The 15054-nt window shown below is 45.9% G+C and overlaps 1 protein-coding gene across 2 annotated transcripts; it reads right to left on the bottom strand.

Annotated features, from left to right (window-relative positions):
- Positions 1 to 1758: 1758 nt before the first annotated feature.
- Positions 1759 to 14340, bottom strand: LOC118234992 (protein LYRIC-like). 2 transcript variants are annotated; one of them, XM_035431929.1, is made up of 13 exons: positions 13396 to 14340; positions 12091 to 12210; positions 11463 to 11547; positions 10930 to 11097; positions 9049 to 9099; positions 8585 to 8755; positions 8070 to 8150; positions 7501 to 7572; positions 7115 to 7233; positions 5598 to 5708; positions 5277 to 5381; positions 5029 to 5155; positions 1759 to 3655 (listed from the first exon to the last, which is right to left on the bottom strand). In XM_035431929.1, exons 1-13 carry the CDS (start codon positions 13738 to 13740, stop codon positions 3588 to 3590), a joined length of 1623 nt encoding a protein of 540 aa, XP_035287820.1. In that variant the 5' UTR covers positions 13741 to 14340; the 3' UTR covers positions 1759 to 3587. The 2 variants fall into 2 exon arrangements, with proteins under 2 accessions (XP_035287820.1, XP_035287830.1); XM_035431939.1 differs by having other exon boundaries at positions 12091 to 12192.
- Between the last annotated feature and the right edge of the window lie 714 nt (positions 14341 to 15054).

Below are 15054 nucleotides of genomic sequence, written 5' to 3'. Positions count from 1 at the left end.
CAGGCCTTATTCGTATTACCTAGAGCAGTGCGACGTTTCAGAAACAGAACTGTGATGGGCAGTACAAGCTTATCATTTCTATCCCAGCTGTTGCTAGACTGCTGCCAAAGCTAAGTCTTTCCATCATGTCTAGTAACAAGGATCTGTGATGACCCACTCAGCACAAAATTATTAGGTTTATAGCGAGATGCAAATCCACAGGGCAAACAGGGGAAATTGACGTAAATTGATGTGTGAAAACAATGTAGGCGTTACAGGTCCCTATTGCAGAAAAACAAACAGATGCTGTTATAGACAAGCATAGTGAATATGCACCAACATATAGAGTATTACCTCTGAAAAACTGCTTCTCTAGCAGGATGTCTGAAATGTTTTCCTGTTTGAAAATTAGGCCGCAAATTACACAGTGTGTTCTTTCGTCTCAACAGACAGTAATATAAATGAAGAAGTGCTTCAGTGGGGAGCCTCATTTGCAACAGCAGTGGTGTGGATACTGAGGATGCACTGCATTAGCAGGGAAAGCACACAGAACTGAACAGCTTGTATGGGAGAGAAATTACTGACAAATCTTCAATGAAATGTGACACACGCCAAATGACAGCCTCCAGATTAACTAAAACTGCTCAGGCCATTTACGTTTGTGAAAGAAAGTTCTCCAACCTTTCAGTCTGGGCTGTCTCCATTTCATACCCATGGGCCAGGGCACAGTTTTAATTTGCCAATCATCTGTCTCTGACTGCCATATTTTACTGCGTTTCTAATGCAAGCCCAATTGAAGTGAACTCCAGCATAATGAGATACAACTGAATAAGCAGGGTACAGGTTAGCGCATTGCAGTAACATTTTGTAATATCAATCCCATCCCAATGTCAAACATTAAACAGACAAAAAATAACATAATTTAGTTCAGGGGTCTGCAACTATGATTCTGGAGAGCCACAAACTCAGCTGGTTTTTGTTTCCACCTTAAAATCAACACCCAATTGAGATCCAAGAAACCAGGTGAAGTGAGTTGACTGTAAGCAACTGCTCTAATCGATTAACAAAGTGCAGAGTAACAACTAAAAACCAGCAGTGACTGTGGCTCGACAGGCCTGTTTCAGGATTACTGAGTAAAACCTGGAAGCCTCCCAAAACTGGAACATGGACTGAAGTAAAAAGAGCCATTTCAGGTTTTACTCAGCACAGTTATCCAGCTAACTCCGTAATCCTGCTTCATGAAATACCCCCCTGGACCAGGTTTGCAGACCCCTGGGCTAGCTGAAGTCAAATCCATTTCATAAGACTCCAAATAAAGGATTAACAAATTAAAACCTGATCAGGTGCAACACAGGCAACTAAAGACGAAGATTACAGATTACAGTTCCCAAAGGAGCTCAATGAGAATGTGTACGTCGTGGAGAGGGTTAAGGAGCACATACAAGGTCAGCCACACAGCCAGGATACCCACATAGCTATATGATGGTTTAAGTATCTCACACTCTGAACAGCGCTGACTTGCAAAGACATTCTGAAAAGCTCACTGGTGCTTTTCACAGGCCCCAAATGAGATTTTACAGCAATGGCTGTGATACGATATTCTAACAATTGAATTAGTTCTACATGGGTGCGCGTCAGGTGGAATTGTGTATTCGTCTGGCCAGAGAAATGTATGAATATTTGTCTCAATATCTCGCACAAGTAATTTTGTTGGACATGCCATGCTGCACATGCAATGACTAGAAGCCTGTCTAAGCTTTGGCACGCAGGACACCGAGACCAAATGCACTTCAATTTTATTTTCGCTCAAATCACCTCTATGTACAAACATTACCACTCTCATATTTAGTTTGGCATGCAGCCCTGCTTTTTTTTTTTTTTTTTTTTACAGAAAAAAAAGAAAAAAAAAACCATTTTGCAGATTAAGATTCTCCATTTATTTTAACAAACTAATCGTCATTGCATTTAACAATCTTATTAAAAACGCATGATCATACTTGCTTCGCACATTCCAGAGAAAGTGAAAACAAACGAATCGGAAATGTAGCCAGTATTGTAGGATGGTGAAAAGAAAAGAAGGATGTTATCTGATAAGGCAGACCCATATTGAGGATGCAACCACGGGTGACACTGGCACAACACTAAAAGGTTGTGGCAGTTCCAGAATGATGCATGTCGTAACACCTTCCTCGCTCAGACGCCTTGCGAGGGTTTTTTTCCCCGTTTCTCAGCTCCTGTGTCTGCATGCGGTTCATTTCACACTCTGGAAAAAAGGCTATTTACAGAGCGCCGTAGTCCTCACACCACAAAGGCTTACAGATCAAGTTTTAAAAAAGAAGGGGGAAAAAAAAACAAAAACCTGCCCGCTGACTTAGTTTCATAACAGTGCAAAGCGTGTCTACCAGGTTCATGGACAAGTTGTATCAGTGATATAAATTATGTCCGACGTCGAGTTCAGACTGTAACGGTCTCCCCCTCTTAGCCCTGAAAAGACTGCAGAGAGAAGTGCACTCATCCCAACGAACAAAGACATCTACAGCACGCCATACATACTACAGGTTAAGGCAATAGAATTTCATTCCTGATACAGTATTAACGACTCACACGTTTTTAAAGCTGTGTAGACACCCTCACTACTACCTGCCACGTCATATATTGCACTTCAGTCGTTGGTTTCTCGACCATCGGCAACAGGGAATAAACCAGGAATGAACGGGTTAGCGGGAGGAAAGTCATAACCTGCAGCACACCGCACTCACAGAGTTTCAGACAGAGAAAAGGCCTTTATTTCTTTACATATGGCTTGGCCTTTTCTGTTACAAAGAGAGGTTACATCAAAGGAAAGTTTTAAATCAACCAACGAGAGTACCAGGACAGAACCAGCTAGAAATGTTAACATCTAAAAAGGTCAGGTCATAAAGTAGTACAGTAATAAAAATATACCCAAGGGGAGAAATACTCAAGGGCAGGCGGGGTAGAGTGTGATTTATGAACAAAAAAAATCTCTAAAATGAGATATCTCCCATTCGTGGCATTTTTGCTAACTGGCCAGTTACCAAATGCTCAGAACCCTCTGGAACACCCCTATTATCAGGGCTCTCTCAGCTCTGTGAACTCTACCGCTCTCCAGGGCCTGGCTGTTCCACAGCAGCGGCGTCGCCACGGTGACCGCGCGCGGCGCGCTAAAAGCACAGCAGAGGAAAGGTCCGAGGAAGCCGCACACAGCGTGCTCAGCCCGCGGTGTTACACCTCACGCCACCCACACCGTTACATTCACCACATTCACTGGAATAAGGAACAAATTTAAACAAAACAATAATCAATAATATTAATAATAATTTAGGGTCTGGTGCCTGCCTACACGCGGGTCTGAAATGTGGAGCGGAGCGGGGCTAACAGTGCACATCGATCGATGCGGTTTGGGGAACCTCCCCTGCTCCACCGGCACGGAGGTCAGGCTCCCAGGGTTTGATTTCTCTCGTTTTCTCGACGTTTAAAAAAGTACAGTCATAATTCGTATAAAATTCTGTACACTCAAATTATTGCATAAACAGGAATTTTTCTCGAAAATCCTTTTGCATATGACTCCTCGGGACTCCAGGGCAAACTCATGTTTCTCTCCTCGCCCTCTTCTTCTTCACTTGCTTTGGAGACTCCCAGTTCTCTTCATGCTTCTCTACAAGGAGAGCAGACGAAAGGTTCAGACGACAGTTTAGTAACAGAGAAAGAGACGCTCCAAGAAAATATTACAAATGAAACCATCTTTTCAATGAGTTTCAGGAAAAGCAGCCTTTCACTCTCATCAGTACATCAGACAACTCAAAATAAGGCAAAACAAACTCTCATAACAACACAGTGACAACGAAAAAAAAATTAACCCAAGACCACAAACATGAAAGTAGACTAACACGCGAGAAATAAAAGAATTCTTATGTCTGTCAAACAGAAATTTCTTGCAACCACAGCCGCACGTCACACTGAACCACAGTTCATGCCCAAATCCCACTGCCATTTCGCGAGAGTACAGCCAACCACGGTTCTCCTCTGAAACACATGGTGTTGTCTGCTTGGTTCTTTTGACACTGCAGAGCACAGCTCTGACCAGCAGGGGTCACTAGAGAGCGATGAAATGTGGACAACTTCGAAGTGTACATCGCGCAAAGGAGCTACCGGCTGCAGGCGGCACTGGCATGGTCTGGATTCGATCCGAGACTGTGGGGCTCCTCTATGCACCAGTGTGGTGCCTTCACTGAATTAACCACTAATGAGCCATTAAAATCTATTATTGACAAAGAGAATCAGAAGTTCTACTGGACCAAGAAAAACCTGAAAAAGAAGCAAAAGAGCTTTTACAGCTTTTATAAAACAAAGAAAAATTTGAAAAACGATAAGCCAAATGACATAAGTGAAATGAACACTGTGAGCACCATCTGCCATCTGATTCAGCAGTACGATGGCTGCAGTGACAGGGATGTGACCCCATGTATCCACTCAAGGCAGGAAGCAGCACAACACACCCTTATGGAGTACAGGACTGGGGGGGGCGGGGCAGAGTGCGCTGCATCCGTTGTGCTGCATCCATTAAAGCGCTCACACATCACAGGGCTAGCACTGTCATTCACACCGAGCCAGTGCACATGTGGAAATAATCACCGGGATCGCCGCCACATCCTCCTCCGATAAAACCGCTAAAACAGCCCACTGCCTGAGGACAAGCAGCAGGGGACCCACAGGCACAGAGTCAAGGCCCTCCAACCCACTCAGGGCTGGCCAATCAGGCTGCAGGAGTGGATATTCACTGGCCATACAGCAAGAAAAAAGGGGGATTCAGTGCTGACTATAACTGTCGACGGAAGCGGTCTTCAAAAGGACATTTCCAGTCCACATTTCCTCAGAAGAGCAATTCTGACGTTCCCCTGCAATCGTTTTACAGCGTGTGCCTCAGTCACAACAAAAACCATGAGCCTTATTGCCACTGGGGAGGGGGGTGGAGTGTAACCATAGTGATGACCTATGGTTACACTCTGCTGTCTGTTCTGTGTTACTCACTCTGTGCAGGGGCGGGTGCGCTGTTCTGCTTGGCAGTCGACTCTGGCTCCGCTAGCCTCTGTGGCACTTGTGTGGAGGGCTTCTGGGATATGCTGTCCGGGGCCCTAGTCGGTCTCTCTGGCCTTGGCTGCACAAAAGCAACGTAAGCGTTAGCATCGGCTCCTGTCAATGTTCGGATGCACTGTGACCGTTCGACTACGGTTAGCACAGAGGGACAAACACAGCAGGGGTCAGCCGACCACACAGACCTCTGCAGCAGGAGCTCCAGCCGGGATGGACCGCGCCTTCTCTTTGACGGGCGGATTGGACTCCTGGCTCCCTGCCGAAGTCTCCTTCTCCGGCTCCCCAGAATCCTTCAGACAAGAGTAGGGCACAGGGAAGCATTAGGAGAGCAGCGATGCAGGCAGCATGCTTCAGCAACACACACAGCCATGTCACACTGCGCTTACTGTCGCGACACGCACACACATCAGTTCAGAGGGCCTGGTTTTACTACAGCGGCTCTGCGCTCTTAACATGAAAGGGCGGAGCTGCAGATCTGAGATCAGTTCAGAGGGGGCTGCTCTTACTTGGGGAGTGGCGCCTGCATCGTCTTGCTTCTTCTTCTTCTTTTTCTTCTTCTTGGGTTTTCCGCTGTCCCCCGCAGCCCCGTCGCCCTTCTCCTTCTCGTCCTCGGACCCCTGAGGACCCAGACGCAACCCCTCAGATCAGAACGCCGCCTCCCTTCTGACCCCGTCCCACAGACGCACCACAGTGCTGAGCAGACGCACAGAGCAGCTATTCAACCGCATTCGCCATGTTCGAAAGGCTATCTGAACGTTACCTTCAGGAATGAGCTTCTCCAGGTGAGGCACGGCCTTTCAGAGGGATTGTGTGGTTAAAGAAAGTGTCCATATAGGTGGCTTGGCCAAAACTCACACGCACTACTGCAATTACCCTCATCTTGTTATTTGGGACACCAATATCCACAAACAGCGCAATTGAACCAAGAAAACCCGTGGGCAGGCTTTGAGGTATGCAGTAGTGAGACTGTTGTTTCCCACCTGATGTAATTTCTTATTATCTAAGCATACTTTTACATCTATCTCAGCAACAGCAAGTGAAACTATCTGGCACTCCGAACAGTTAGATGCATTCTAGCGTGTTAGTGACCTACAATTTCAGGCACTACTTTTGACGTTAAATAATCAATCTCAAACTGTAATGATGTGGAAAACCAATGAATGCCTTATCAAATATATTATACATGGAATAACTATAGCAAGTTACTATTCACAATTTATATGGAATAAACAAAAAGCTTAAAAGTAAAATGCAGATATTTCTCTACATTATAAAATCTCAGGTGGGCCACCTAAATGCAATTCTGAGCCACCTAAGGAAAAATGTAATTTAAATCTGCTTGGTAGTTGCATTTAAATAAAAGCCCATATTAGATGGCTGCAAAAGAGGACTGCGGTGTGATGAAGTGACACTGCAGTCCCAGTAGTTATTTCATGACGTTAGTGAAAGCTATCCAAACGAGTGTGTGAGTGTGTAATCCTGTTTTTTGTGATACACCCCTCCGCAGCATCTCACATCTCTAAACTCACTCCAGAAGTAATACAAGCAATCTTAATGGTGCCCTGCACTGTGGCTGCCCACTGCTCCCAAGTAATTAGGACGGGTTAAATGAAAAGGATGCATTTCACTGTCTGTACAAAGCCTTCTTCTTCTTCTTCTTCTTCAAATGATAACATCACAAACTACAGCCAGACTTATACAAGGTTATAATACCTGTTTGTGTGCAGTGTACCAGGTGGATACTGTGCTCATTCACCCAGACATTCTTTTTTCAGAGAGTGCGTTTGACATTCCATCCATGTTCAATTTCCTTCCTTGCATTCTCCCCATATTAGGTCAAATAATCGTGTCTCTAAAGGTCACGTTTAACTGCTCAATTGTGTAATTACCTGACTGTTTTACAAGTGCCTATAAGGACCCCTAGAGGATAACGATTGAATTCCCTGAAGGTCACATGGTAACAAACTGATGGCCCTAATTATGAGTGATAAAAATGGCCGTGTGCTTCGCCTGGGCGACTGACCTTAGCCTCAGGAGCGGGCTCCTTGGGTGGGGCGGGGCGCTCTGGCTGGGGCTCCTCGAAGTTCCCCCACAGCTCTGAGGGGGCGTTCCAGTCAGAGCCAGGGTCTGCCATCATCCCGTCTGCAACAGCACAATTAATAAGAAACGCTGCCACCTAGTGACAGGATCGAGCAGTCACAAGGACCCACTTCATGCAAGAACTCAGAAAGACAAAACAACAACTCCAATTTTTTGGCTTTTCTCCTCCCCATGGCGATGCGATTTTCTACGGGTCACGTTTAGAACAGCTCGAGATCATAGTCATACATAGATTCTGTAACTTCTGTTCTGGATTAGCACCAAGATGTTTTGGTATTTGCATGGGTACAGTGTTAAAAAGGGTCTTACTCAGGCCAGACCATTCGTCATCCACCTTGGGCAGAGTGTCACGCTGCAGGTTAGACGCAGGCTGCGGTTCTCCTGAAACCCAAACAGAGGCCCCAATCCTCAACAGTGCGCCAAACTACCTGCACAATCACAGCTGAGGCAAAGCACTTAAAGACCAATGCCGTTTTCACAGATATACATATTCCCATTTCTCAATCATTTCACATTCTTGAGGCATCCTAGAATATTTTTAAAAATCCCTTCATCATACATGCATTTATGCTGTTTTTCTGTCTGAATAAACAGTGCCCTCTGTGGTGCAAAAAAACACAACACGCTTCAATAGACCGCATTCACAAGCTAAGCAAAACCCACATTCAGGGTTCAGATTGTGATTGTTATCCACTTACGTGGCTGGATATTTGCTCAGGCAATTAAAGTTGTGCAATTCAGGCGGTGCCCCACTGTGACCTTCGACCCCACTATCTTTTATTATCAACCCGGTTAACCGACCAGTATTTCAGCCACCTCGCCCAAGCTACTTTTAAAATCAAAACTACTATAAAAAAATGTTAGATGTCAGACATTACCTGTGGGTTTTAATCCCAACGGGGTGAAGGAGGCCGGGCTCCGGTCCGTCTTCCTCCTCCTGTCTCCCCCACTCCACGACCCTAATAAAGACCAGCCCCGTTACCATGGCGCCCCCCGCCAAACACCGCCAGCCAAAAGCGCAGTGACGGGCACTTTCACAGCTGCAGTTAGCACTGCACCCGCCGCGCTGGCTGCCAGCTCTACTGCAGACACTCATCTGCGCGGAGCTGCAACTGGAAACGAGCGCTGGCTGAGGGTCTCCGTCCGGGAGCCGCGCCAACGCGCGACCGCACCGGCCTGGGGATGCGTTAATCACAGACCGCAGGGCGGACCACAAAAAAAGGCTTTCTGTTACAGGTAGGACTTTCATCAATTACACTGGCTTCAGATTCAGTGCAGAAAGTCTGACGCGCATTGCGTCAGAAAGCATCTCGACGTGGTTTCATAAATCTGTGCTGGGACGGGGTGCGAGCGCGGCTGAGCCGGAATGGCTCCGCGGGAGCGGTCGCCGTACCTTCCATCTCCTGGCTCCAGGCGGTGGCCTCCACGCCCCGGCGGCCGGCCGCTTTGGGGACGGGGCTCCAGTTCTCGGCGTCGGGGGCGAGCGCCTGGGCCGGGAGCTTCATGGCCTTGTCGTTCCAGCCCCCGCCGTTCAGCGCCGCCGGCTCGCTCCAGCTGGCTGACACTGAGGGGAAAACGGGCCCAACGGGACGCCACAAGAGCCAAAGGGCATCGGTCACAGGCCATCCCCAGGGCTCATAATGCACAAGACTCACTCAGCGCCACCCAAAGCCAGCATCCAACAAGGTCACTTTGACAATGGACAATTTTATCAATTTAGGAATTTAATTTCATCGATCAATCAGCTTTCCGATTTCAGGCAACTGAAATGGAACCTAAACTGGGTGCTGATCTTCTGTTGGATGCCTTGCCACTTAAACAGTGTGCCTTGTCTCTGGTGGTTCTGTGGAACGGTACCTTGGGATATGACGGCTTCTCCCTTCCCAGCCTTAGAGCGTTGGGCTTCTCCTGGGGGGAGATAGGAGAGAGAGAGAGAGAGAGAGAGAGTGTGTGAGAGAAACAGCACTGCTGCAGTTCAGACTGTCCCACTTAGTCCTTTTAACAGACCAATCTGGAAGCATATTCATCAAGCATCTTGGGGCGACATAGCTCAGGAGGTAAGACCGGTTGTCTGGCAGTCGGAGGGTTGCCGGTTCGATCCCCCGCCCTGGGCGTGTCGAAGTGTCCCTGAGCAAGACACCTAACCCTAATTGCTCCCAACGAGCTGATTGGTACCTTGCATAGCAGCCCTTCACCGTTGGTGTGTGAGTGTGCGAGTGAATGGGTGAATGAGTGGCATCAATTGTAAAGCGCTTTGGATAAAAGCGCTATACAAATGCAGTCCATTTACCATCTTAGAACAGGAGACCTGATCTAGGATCAGTTTGGCCTTTTAGCTCACAATGGCTGAGGTTAATATGTGCACAGGGGAAACCTGATCTGAGATAACCACTCCTATTCAGAGCTGTCCTGTTTACGAGCGTGGGCCCGGGCCTTTTGCCTAGACTCAAAACCAGACGGCCGAAAACTGTGCTGGGCTGGGCTGCACGGGAACACAGTGCAAGAATCGCCAAAATGAAATCAAGAACAAAATGAGCTTCAGACATACAGTCACATTTATAGTTACATCTAAGGTCAAAAGTGGGCAATGTTCTGCCTCTGTTCATGACACAACAAGATCAAAATGGATAAAAATAAGAAGTGAAACACAGGTATAAAAAGCCAGTCGTTGTGAGGTCGCATCTGGAAAAAAAAGTTTATGCTACAGGTTTAAATTATACACAAGAGTGCTGCATTATTTTTGCATGTTAAAGGGAATTTTATCCTCTGCCATTTTAGCATCTCACCAGCTAACTAAGCCTAGCGGCAGGGTTACCCAGACAAGCTCCCCTGAGGTACAGAGCTGTGCGTGGCAACAGGACCCCCCCAAAGGTCACATGGTCTCAGGTGCCTTAATATATAAGAGTCAGACAACAGGAGGGACTGGGACCACACAGGGACACTTTCTGGGAAGTGCCCTACTGCATTGTGCCAAATTAGCAATCTGCTCAGCTGTTATGGGCTAATGAGACAGTGTGACAAATATAAAGGCAAAGATGAACTTTAACAATTAGAGAAAAGGATAATCAACCGGAACAGGGTGTTCTGACTCTGCTGCCATAGTGACGAGTCGAGGCCCAGAGGCAGAAGACTATGCAAACAGAAGGCGCCTTGAGAGAAGTACAGGGCTGGCATGGCCACAGAGCGCTCTTCCGCGAAACTTGAGTTCCTATGCTCACGAGAGCCTCCACAACAGGCGACAGCAACAGCGCAAACACACTGGACATGAGACTGCTCCAGTAAAAAGAATGACTCGCAGCATGTATAGCTTAGAAGTTGTCACAATGCCAATTTTAATTTATTCAATTATTTAGCAAAAACATTTATTCCTAATTGTATGTTTCTCCAAATTTGGAATGCCCAATCATTATGGCCCATTCCATGGCAGTGTGCTCCTGTACATTCATTTGGGAGAGCACAGACAAGCATGCACATCTTCCAAAGCATGTATAGTACTCAGCCAGTGTTTTTCTCCCTCTGCAGACCACCATCTGTGGCAAACAACCATTGCCCTCAAGTAAGCCATTACCCAGCAACTGCACTTTAGTGTATAACCTGAACATACGGCCCACTCATAGCCCAGCACTAAAGCACATGTGTGTGCATATGCGTGAGAGGGGTGACCAAACAGTAACCAAATGTTTGTTGACATGCTTCTAATGATGTGGTGCTGTGATGCAGGCTCCATAAGACCCTAACCTTTGCTCTTCCTCTGAATCGCGGGTACAGAAACTGTGAGTCTGGGCTGCTCCACGGGGGCGCTGGCGGGGGGGTCCCCCCCTCCCAGGCTCCCAGAATCCTCAGGCTGCTTGTCCTTCTTCCGCTGCTGTCGCTTCTCCCGGTTGCTGACCTTAGTTTCCCAGTTGCCTGAGAGACAACATGGGATTAAATGGAATAACGGGCTGCATGTTCATAGGCACAGTTTAACAATTCACTGAGGCACATGAGGGCAATGAACTTCAGCTAGATTGGTCCAAAAATGTCATGAAAATTGATCATGATAGATTTTGAATTTACAGCATGTATGATAAACTAATTTTGCTGGCTGCATCAACTGACACGGGTTGAGCGCTCAGCCACAAAATGGCTGCCATGCACCACCAAGATGGCACACAATGGTGGTTAAGGGGAATTCCCCTTTGCAGTAAAGAACTGAGACACTGTGAAAGGTGCTATAAATACCATGAACTAAATAACTAACTAAAATAAATGTGTGAAGCCTCATACAGTACCTTCATCTGGCTCTTTGCCATCAGTAGAGGTGATGGTCTTTGTTTGCTTCACCTCTGTTTTGGGTTTCTTCTTGTTCTTCTTTGACTGGGGAGACAGTTAAATTGCAAAGCTTCATTTCTGAGACTTACTACTTACTTGAAATGCCGATAAATCATTATGACTGTTCAAGACCCTGACATACAGAAAGAAAACACTCAAGGTGCTATATTAAAATACACCGCTCAATTTAGAACACACAAAAATTTAGGCTCTGCTAATGGTAGCAAATGTGGAATCACGATCATTATAGTGGTGCCAGCACCCAAATGAAGTTTGGACTGGGGCAGTTGGCACTGAATACAGAAGGAAACCACATTAGACACCAGTCCAAGCGGGGAACCCTCTCCACAGTGCCAACACGAGGCCAGGACGTGCTGCATATGCATGCTTGGATGGCAACCTGACACTACCAGCTGGCCCTTCCAAATCACTGTCCTTTCAGGGGGTTGTAGGATGGAGTATGACACTATGGGTCATAGTATCCAAGCTCGTCTAGTGTGGAACAAGATATACATTTTCTCTGGAATAGTGCCTACACAGCTAGCACCACCTGGTTAGTACTGGTCTTCAACTGTGTAAAACTCAAACCTTCTCAGTCTTGACCTCAGCAGGAAATGGTTTCAGATTTTCTTCGGCACCCTTGGCGTCTTCCTGCAGGTCCACCACAGTGCGACCGTTAGGTTGTGCTTTCTGTTGGACGATTGATGACTGGTAATTGCACAGAAGGTTGGAATGAAATTACAATACAATATTTGTTACTTGAGCATGAGCAGCTCTGTGGTGCACTTGGGGGGGGCGGGGGGTCAAATAATGGACATTTACGCAATTAAAAATATACAGTTCCATCATTCACGAAGGAGCATAATTAATTTCTCTCGCAATAGCCATGATGATTATGTTCCAACGACACTACCGAGAAAACCAAAGTATTGAACAATGGTGTGCGAACCGGTGCAGCTGGTTAGCAATCAATGGTAACGCTTCCGTGAAATGTTCAGCTTGGAAGCAAACGTTAATTAGTTGATGCCAAGTTAGCCCAGCTCACTTCCGCAAAATGGTAAAACCGACAGTACTACCCTAAGGTCGAATAAATAAATAAGCACACCTCTAGGCTATGATGCGTTCAAAGTTAAGTGGGTAACCAACATCGTATATTCAATCAATACAGCTAGCTAGCTACCAAACCAACTTATAATATATGAATATAGCTACGAAGACGAAGAGTGAAGCAAAAGTCGTGCAGCCCCTTCTCTACCCACGTCAGGTCTAGCCAATTCTGTCATGTAACGTTAGCTAGCTAACTATCGACACATGACTTTTTACTAGGATTAGCCCGATCATGCCACGTTTTCTAAGCACATATAAACTTTAACTTCCATACAGGCAGCAAAATATAAATCATAACATCATCAATCAACTTTATTTATAAATTAGATAGCAACTTATACAAAAACGTTTTCATCCAGACATCTCTACTACTGCTAGATGCCTGGCACCCAGGCAATTAAATGCTGACCACCGTTACGTTATGTCCCCCACGTTACCGTTTGTTCCAGCTATTCTAGCAAGCTATTAGATATCTAGCGATAGCGATCTAGTCGTTCTTCCCGAAGTCGCAAGTCTGCAAGCTATTCTAACTTGTAAATGAAAACTTAAGTGCGAAAGTGAAAGCGGACGGACAGTTTATTTAAAAACTTAAAAACTAAATCGATAATACGGCTCTAAGCGGCTGGCATAAGTTTGTTATATAGCTCGCTATCTAGCTAGTCTAATAGAATATTTTAACAGTTACCGAATTGAAATGACGTTAGCATATCTAACGTTACCATCATGTATTTGTATCCGAATAGCCAAATAAGCGAATCAGCTAGTAAGCTAAAGTGGGATATTCACCTTCTCAGCAGGTTTCTTTTTGTTCTTTTTCTTCTGTTCTTCAGTTTTGACAGCTTTGGTCACAGAGGCCTTCGTGCTTTCGTTACTCTCCTCAGTAGTTCTGACCGATTGCTTCTTTCCACCGAATATGCCACCACAGGCCGCGACCCAGAACACCACGATGACAAGCAGCCCAAGGAAGGCGGTTAAGAGGATAACCCATGTTGGGTAAAGCTCGGGGTTCAGACCCACATCAACGCCGAGCTCGGAGCGGAGCAGGCCCAGGCCGGTGGACAGCAGCTCCCTCAGACGATCTGATAGTACTTCGGCCTGCTGAGTTGCTAGGTCCTGCCAGGCCGCTGCCATCTTTACACTGAGCAACTAACACAGCTAACGTTACGGACTAGCACGTTAGGAGAAGGAACCCAGTGGGGGAGGCTCACTTTGATAGTATCATCTTCAACAACAGGGGAATAAATATCACAGATAGCTAGCCAGCTATATGGCTAACTCACAAGCTACGAAATACAAACGTTGACTATAATTGCTAGGAAGCTAAATTTGTACTTTCCATTCGCCGACGGCTGTCGATGTTCTCTGTTAAACGTTTTTCAAAAGTTGTTCTGTTACGTTGTCTAAGTACACAGAAAATGTAAGCTTACGATGAGAAAAAGCAGTTCCTCGTCGACATCACCTCATACAACAAGAACAGCGAATCAAAATACCTGCAAACCAAAAGACGCCTGCTTGAAGATTAGTGCAACGTCACCATTAAAATGGGATGTAACGTTCGGTTGATACAGTTGCTAGCTTGCTAGCACAAGCAAGCTCAACACGTTAGATAGATCTAAGAGACCTTGGTTGATATCTGAACGAATGAGCATGCCACGAGTAGGCTACTCTATTAAGTTATTATCGGTACCGACAATAATTTGTGTAGACTAGTCTAGTACATTCGAAATTTGTTTGTAACCATAGCTAATGTTCATCCACAAAAACGCGATTTCGCTCGTAGCACGAATACTATTCAAATCAGTCAATAATTTTGAAAGCAGGCTCACAAGGGCAATGTGGTGAATAGTAATATGCAGTTCTTCGCGATAGAAGGCTGTACATGAGGTTATAGTAAATGTCAGTTTACACCTTTACAACACTTTATATTTACAACCCCAATTTATGTTTCATTCACGTGAAGGCGATTTTCTTTGTTTTCATGTAATTGCCTTGACAACACATAAGGCAGGTATTGTTTTGCTGTTTGAGAGGAAGATGCAGAACAAATGGTTGTAATTATGACAAGCTGAACTTCCAGCCTTTCTGGTTTAGTTTAAAGTTATTTGGTTCAGTATTGCCTCGACTGGTGTGTGAAGCTCACAACCTTAGCGATGACGCAATTCACTTTGTCCTCAAACGGCCTCTTCACTGGACCGATGTAAATCCGACGGACAGGCAAGGAACTCGAATCCTATCTTGCAGACTCTGGCGGGACAGGATCGCACTTCATTCACTACATGCGGCTTAGCACGTGTATAGGCGAGACAAGTCAACTCGGTAGAAACAGCGGAAAAAATATGGTATAAGTCGTGTTTTTGTTACCACCACCAGATTTGTAGGGCGTAAACTAAATAAGTTTCACTGTCATTTGGCAGACGTTCTTATACAGAGAGTGAAACTAAAATG

This window comes from Anguilla anguilla, chromosome 1 (assembly GCF_013347855.1).
Source record: "Anguilla anguilla isolate fAngAng1 chromosome 1, fAngAng1.pri, whole genome shotgun sequence".
NCBI lineage: Eukaryota > Metazoa > Chordata > Actinopteri > Anguilliformes > Anguillidae > Anguilla > Anguilla anguilla.
Note: the sequence above shows the minus strand (reverse complement) of the source record. Positions and strands in the feature narration are given on the sequence as shown.

Bases quoted from the DNA above. Each gene is read 5' to 3' on its own strand.
- LOC118234992 (XM_035431929.1), bottom strand. From the start codon at position 13,740: ATGGCAGCGGCCTGGCAGGACCTAGCAACTCAGCAGGCCGAAGTACTA. The intron at 12,211-13,395 runs GTGAATATCCCA...TGCAATTACCAG, and splicing joins AAAAGAAACCTGCTGAGAAG to TCATCAATCGTCCAACAGAA. The intron at 8,756-9,048 runs GTACCGTTCCAC...TTTTCCCCTCAG, and splicing joins AGAAGCCGTCATATCCCAAG to TGTCAGCCAGCTGGAGCGAG.